The following is a 6430-nucleotide window of genomic DNA, read 5'->3' on the forward strand; positions in this document are numbered from 1 at the left end:
TTTTTTTTTTTTTTTTTTAATTAAATACACATAATTACCTTACATGTCACTGTGATCCAGCATGTGCGCTCTGTTTCTGGGGCACATCTCCTCCTGTCCCAGCAGTCACTTACGCCAACACCTGCTCCATGGGCCCTGCTACACTCTCCCCGGCTCACCCACTCACACACACTCATGCCAACACCTGCTCCATGGGCCCTGCTACACTCTCCCCGGCTCACCCGCTCACACACACAAGCACACACATGTACCACATGCACACACACAGGGGGCTCTGTGGTGCCCGTCAGTTGGCTTACAGAGGCTCTGTCCTGCAGTTGGCTTTTCTCACTCAACCTCCAGGCCCTCTGCTTATCAAAGCCACCTTGCGTACATGCCACATGCCACCCCATCCTCCTGACCGGCACTCTCCTCCTTCCCACTTCTCGCACTACTGACACCAACAACCCCCTGAGCCTCTGTTTCCACATCTGTAAAATGGAGCTAATAATAACTGTCACCTTGTAAGGCTGCTGGGGGATTAAGGGCAATGTGTGTGTGTAAAGCTCTGGGCACAATTCCTGGTGCAAGATCAGCCCTCAAATGTTAGCTCTTACTGCCAGCTCTTTTCTTTAAACTCTGTAAGATGAATCTCGTCATCCCCATGTAGAAGGCACAAAGCTGAAGCTCAAAGGCTGTGGTGCCCAACAGCGAAGGGGGCCTGAGTGAGGAGCGAAGCACCATGTCACCGTGTCTGTCCTGCTCCCAGCCACCCCAGCCGCTAACACGATGCCCTGCCCGTGGCCAGTGCTTCCGAGAAGCCCAGTAAGCAAGGGCACAGACAAAGGTCCAGTCTCTTTCGCGGCCACATGACCCCAGAGTCTCTGAGTAAACGAAGTACCGTCCCCACAGACCAGAAAGCCCAAGGTGTTGCACACACCTCGGTGTGACTGTGGAGAGACAACCGCAGCGTCCCACCCCACTTACAGAATTTCGTAATTGCCAAGGGCTTCCTTCGGGGGCGACTTGTTCCATTTGCAGTCTGGAATTTCGCCATTCGGGACCGCGATATTGAGGGTGTCGTTAATCAAGTTATACTTCAGGATTCGATCGTTGGCGGTGCTGGAGGTGAGAGATGGGGACGCGTTGACCTAGGAGAGGAAGAAGCCCATGTTCTTACTTGCATCACATACTCCTCCGGAATGAAAACGTGCAACGCAGAGGAAAAGGCTGGCTACCAGGCGCTAGGAACAAGGCTGTTGTTGGTGGCCGTGAACGCCTAGAGCCTTCAGGGCAGCCTGTCTGCGGAGCCCTTGGGGACCTGCTTTTAGCAGCTGTAGGACGAGATATAAATGATACCTAGAGACAGGACAGGGTTATGCTTTACAAATCACTGCCACACTAACGAAACCTGGGAGTCAGTGCCCATCACAAATGTAACTCAGAGTCAGCGGGGCTCTGTCTGTAACACCTAACCACCCAGCTTTGCTACAGCCAGCAAATGAAATGCCCCTGATCAAGGAGCACCGTGAGTTTCAAGTAAAATGTAACAGGCCCTGGTTTTGCGTGAGAGTAATGCCTCCTTAGGAAAGAAACGCTGGTGTTGGTGCTGTCCAGTCGGTTCTGACTCACGGGGCCCCTGCGGCAGAGCAGAACGGCCCCACAGGGTTTTCTAGGCAGCAGACCACCAGGTCTTTTTCTTACAGAGCAGCTGGGTAGGTTCACGGTGCCAAACTTTCAGTCAGCAACTGAGAGGTTAACTGTCACTACCCCAGGGCGCCTTACAGTAAAGCAGTTTCCAACCCAAATGAGGACCCCAAGCCATACATTGTAACCCCCGGCCCCATACGGCCTCTGGAAGGTAAGCACAGTCACAAACCCACACGTCAGAGCACAGACACTTCTGGGGGAGCCCACGGCCCTTGGCCAACAGACGCTCTTAGCTCAGGCCCTGCGCTGCTGACCAGCATTCCCTCAGGCCCGATGACCACAGGCAGCTGATCTGCAAGTTGTCCCCGTGCCCCCCAATGGCTGGAAGGGCCCTTTGTGCTGGTGCTCCCAGGGTATGGGATGTGGATGGCGTCGGAGGATCGTCCTGGACTCGGCCGCCCTCAAAGTTTCCACCACAGTACAGCACGATACAAGGAGCCCTGGTGGCACAGCGGTTACAGCACACTGCTGCTGACAGGAGGTCAGAGGTCTGCACCCACCAGCTGCTCCACAGGGGAAATACGTGGTGATTTGATTCCGTAAGGATTTACAGCTTTGGAAACCCCACGGGGCAGTTCTACTCTGTTCTGTAGGGTTGCTGTGAGTTGGAACTGGCTCAGTGACAATGGTTCTCTTTTTCAGGGCAGGGGTGATTATAGTGTAACACGAAACCTCTTACAAATATATTGAGAATAAGATCATATGTTATATTAATTAAGATCCCAGCTCATCAAAGGAAAGCCTGACTTTAAGTTACTCTGTTTAAGATGGGGAAAAAAAGTTAAATTATATATAAAATAAGTAAACACCTAGAAACCAAAGATGGGCACCAGGAGTGAGGGAGCAGGTGAGGGGAGTTTTGCTTAGGGGACACTGAGTTCATGTTAATGGTGGTGGGAGGGTTTAGAAAGGGACAGAATGGCCACACAACTCGACAAACTTCCTGACTGGCACGTGTAAAAATCGCGACGGCGTGTTTTGTCATGTGTATTTTCACCACCACCACAAAAAACATACGCGTGTGTACATGCATACACACCTGTGCATACACGTATGTATAGACATCCATACACATGTATAAATACACACACGCACACACACACACACACACAGCTATACAGCCCCTGCGGTCAATGGTTCAGCACTCAGCTGCCAACTAAAAGGTCAGTGGTTCAAACCTACATGCTGCTCCACAGAAGTGAAAGACTTGGTCACCTGCTCCCATAGAGATTACAAAAAGCAAACCCAACCCACTGCCGTCAAGTCAATCCCTACTCATGGTGACCCTGCAGAACAGGGTAGAACTGCCCCAGAGGGTTTCTAAGGGTGTCATCTTTCTGGAAGCAGACTGCCTCATCTTTCTCCCTCAGAGCGGCTGGTGGGTTCGAACCCCCAACCTTGCAGTTAGCAGCTGAGTGCTACACCACCACACCAGGGCTCCTCCCTGTAAAGACTACAGCCTACGGAGCCCTATGGGGCAGCTTTACTCTGTCATACAGGTGGTTGTAAGTCAGAATCCACTTGATGGCACACGCCCCAACGTCTTTACATATATACACACCATATGTATATATACACACATGCAGTCCCCACGGCTTTGACAACGTAACAGGTTAAGTTTCACGGACATCAGCTCCCAGACCCAAGAAGTGTGGCTGGACTAGGTGGTCAGAGCCTATTGGCACGTTTCCCTCTGACGTGCCTGATGAGGGGTCACTCCCAACACCTTGATGCTGGGAGTAGTCCTAGGTTAAAACGTGCCTGAGGTACCGGGCCCGAGCCGTCCCCTCAGTGAGCTGGATGAGGGGACACGGTGCTCGGGCTACACCAGGGAGACGGAAACGCCTCACTCTCATGCCGTGCCAACCTCATGCTCCCTCAGAGGCCGGAAGCTCCTCTCACTGGCTTCAAAGTGGCCGTGGGTGACAGGGGCAGTGTTGGTTCAAAGTCTGGGCCTCCAGTGCCCACTGCTGCCACGGAGCGTGACTCAGGCTGGGCACAGGAGGAGGGACTTTTGAACAGTGAGGCTGCAAGCACCCACCCTGATGGAACAGCCACCACGGGGTCCCCCTCCTCTCTCAGAAGCAGGCAGATGAACTCTGGTGAACTAGGCCTTGACCCCAAGAGTAACAGATCTGACCCCTTATCTCTGCACAGCTTGTGACTGCTCACCACAGGCTTCTGTTCTTGTGAGCTCACTTCCTGGGTGGGACCAAGGCCCCCAGTGAGGACGAGGGGAGCCTGTGGGACAGGACCAGGCACCCCAGCCACCAGGCTCCCTGGGCGCTCATCTGGACGGTGGCGGCTTCACCTCCATGGACTGTACTCCGCTCTGATGAGATCTGGTGCTCACGTTTCAAGGGCCAGCAAACTGCTAAAGCAGAGCTCTGCCCCCTACGGTCCAGACCCTGATCTGCCCCCTGCCCTGTCCCCTGCCTGGCTGAGGACCATGTGGCCGGGGGACTGTGAGCCCACTGCAGGCAAAGCCAAGGGGAGGGCCAGGCAGGGTGACAGTGACGTCAGGCAGCGTGCACTCACCTCAATCAGCCAGGGCTTCAGCCGGTCGTCAATGATGATGTCATAGCCGTAGCACTCGAAGCAGTGCTTGTCATTGTTTATCACCGGCTGTGGGGAGAGGCGGGGGTCACACACACAGCCGAGGGCACAGTGACACCACCATCCCCAAGACACTGGGCCGAGGGCACCGTGACATTATTGTCCCTGAGACACCATGCCGCGGGTACAGTGGCATCACCATCTCAGAGACCCCACATCAAGGACACAGGGACACCGTCTCTGAGAGGCCCTCAGGAGTTACCTTTGCCCTAATTTTCTACCTTGAAGAGTTTGTTAGTTTTGTCCAGGCTGATTAGCTTTTCCCAAGTAAGCTGAAACAATTTGTGGCTGGATACCTTTTGTCTGGTCTGGGGCTCAGCTGCCTGTGATTGGTATGCACCCTGCAGACACTGTTCAAAATTATGCGAATGAGACACCTGTAGCCTACCAGGTAAATGAAGCATCAGTAGCCTACAGAGGGGACTGGTCAGTGTGTGGCCCTGGGGGGAGTGCCTGCCTTCAAACGGAGGAGGAGTTTGTTTAAGCAGCCAGAACCTCGGAGGTTTTTCTAGGAGAAGCAGCAGGAAGAAGAGAGAGGAGGCAAGGATCTTCCTAAAAGAGCAGTAACACGGCTCCAGGGCTGAAGACAGCTAGAGGCCCAGAAGGGGCCCGGTGGCAGGGCTGGGGGTGACAGACGGCAGGGCTGAGAGGCGGCCCGTCTCCAGGAGGTAAGAGGGGGCCTGTTCTCAGAGGCTGAGAGAGGGGCCTTCCCAGCTGAGCGCAGCTGCGAGCACTGTCCTGCCCTGAAGACAGCAGACTGCCTACACAGTCCTGATCCTGATCCCGCGCTGTCCCGGCCCCTGACAGACCACTTAACTGAAGTATGGTCTGTGAGTGTGTGTGGCCACTGCAGTGAATTATCAAACCCAGGAGAGAAGCAGGGTGTGGTGGGAGGGACGGCTGGTGGCAGAACTGGTAAAAAGGTGAGGAAGGACGCCTGACCTCCAGCTCTCAGGAGTCGCCATCAACTCTGTGCAGAGGCTGATGTGTATCAGCCCCAGGAATTCACACAGGCTCTGGCACCGCCCCCACCAGCCCCACCGCCCCCACCGTGCTGCACCGAGCCAGCAATGTTTCCACTCTCTCTCCTGGAGTGTCTTCCACACCCCAAAGCCAGTGAGCCCTGCAGACACTGCAGTGAGGCTGTGCATGGGTGACGGCTCGAGGGACAACCCACCCATCTCTCAACTCGGGAGGAAATCCAGGCTCTAGGGTTGTGTCAGCACCTAATTTGGAGGAGTCACACGCAAAGGCGGTGTCCTACCCCAGCCGCCATCCAGTAGGGCCTCTGCAGGACCAGGGGCTGCTCACTCGGCCACTACCCCAGCCGCGCTCGGCCTCCAACCCGCTAGGCCCTGTGGCCTCTCCCAGTCCCAGGCCCCCCGCCCGGCCCCACACCCAGGTACTGCTCCTGCACCACCACAGCCACCTGCTCTCCCATCTATCTCACCCCCAGATGCCCTGATGCCAACGTGCCTGCGAAAAGCTGGGAAATATTCGCTAAGTAAATCAAAACCAAATAAACGTATCCCTGCCCCAAAGGCCCTCTAAAACCCACTGCCACCAAGTCAATTCCAACTCACAGTGAGCCTATGGGACAGAGTAGCATTGCCTCATAGGGTTTCCAAGGCTGTCAACATTTACAGAAGCAGACTGCCTCATCCCTCTCCTGTGGAGCTGCAGGTGGGTTCGAACTGCTGACCTTCTGGTTACCAGCCAGTGCTTTAACCACTGCACCACCAGAGCTCCTCTGAAAGTCCCTCAAAGCCTGAAATATCCAACAGCTTGACAGCTTGGGATGTGGAGGCCAGGAGGGATAACCAGAGGCATCGGCCAGGAGTTAGGTGAGTTCTGGGGCCAGGACTCAGGCTGACTTGATTAAGAAACTAACAACTGTATAACTGAGCAAACAAGGCACGTTATGTTTTATTTTGCAAACTGGGTCACCCCCTTGCATGCTGATTTCCTACGTGTGCCGTGAGCATCACACACACGTGCACGTTGTTTCTGGGTAGTATGGTAAGTGAATATACAGTAATTCTCATAGCTCACCAGTCAGTTGTTGTTTGCTGTTAGGTGCCGTCAAGTCGTTTCCGACTCATAGCGACCCCGTGCACGGCAGAAC

General features: G+C 54.6%; 1 protein-coding gene across 1 annotated transcript in view; it reads right to left on the bottom strand.

The window, feature by feature from the left end:
* The window catches only part of TTLL1 (tubulin tyrosine ligase like 1), a 32219-nt gene that overhangs the window by 7179 nt on the left and 18610 nt on the right, over positions 1-6430 (bottom strand). The window contains exons 7-8 of the mRNA XM_007941731.1: positions 4228-4314; positions 967-1130 (exon numbers count right to left, since the gene is read on the bottom strand). Of these exons, the coding sequence (XP_007939922.1) occupies positions 967-1130; positions 4228-4314 (251 nt within the window). The remainder of the gene's footprint in view (positions 1-966; positions 1131-4227; positions 4315-6430) is intronic.

Source organism: Orycteropus afer, unplaced genomic scaffold (assembly GCF_000298275.1).
Source record: "Orycteropus afer afer isolate SDZICR_OR568_19922 unplaced genomic scaffold, OryAfe1.0 scaffold00083, whole genome shotgun sequence".
Classification (NCBI taxonomy): domain Eukaryota; kingdom Metazoa; phylum Chordata; class Mammalia; order Tubulidentata; family Orycteropodidae; genus Orycteropus; species Orycteropus afer.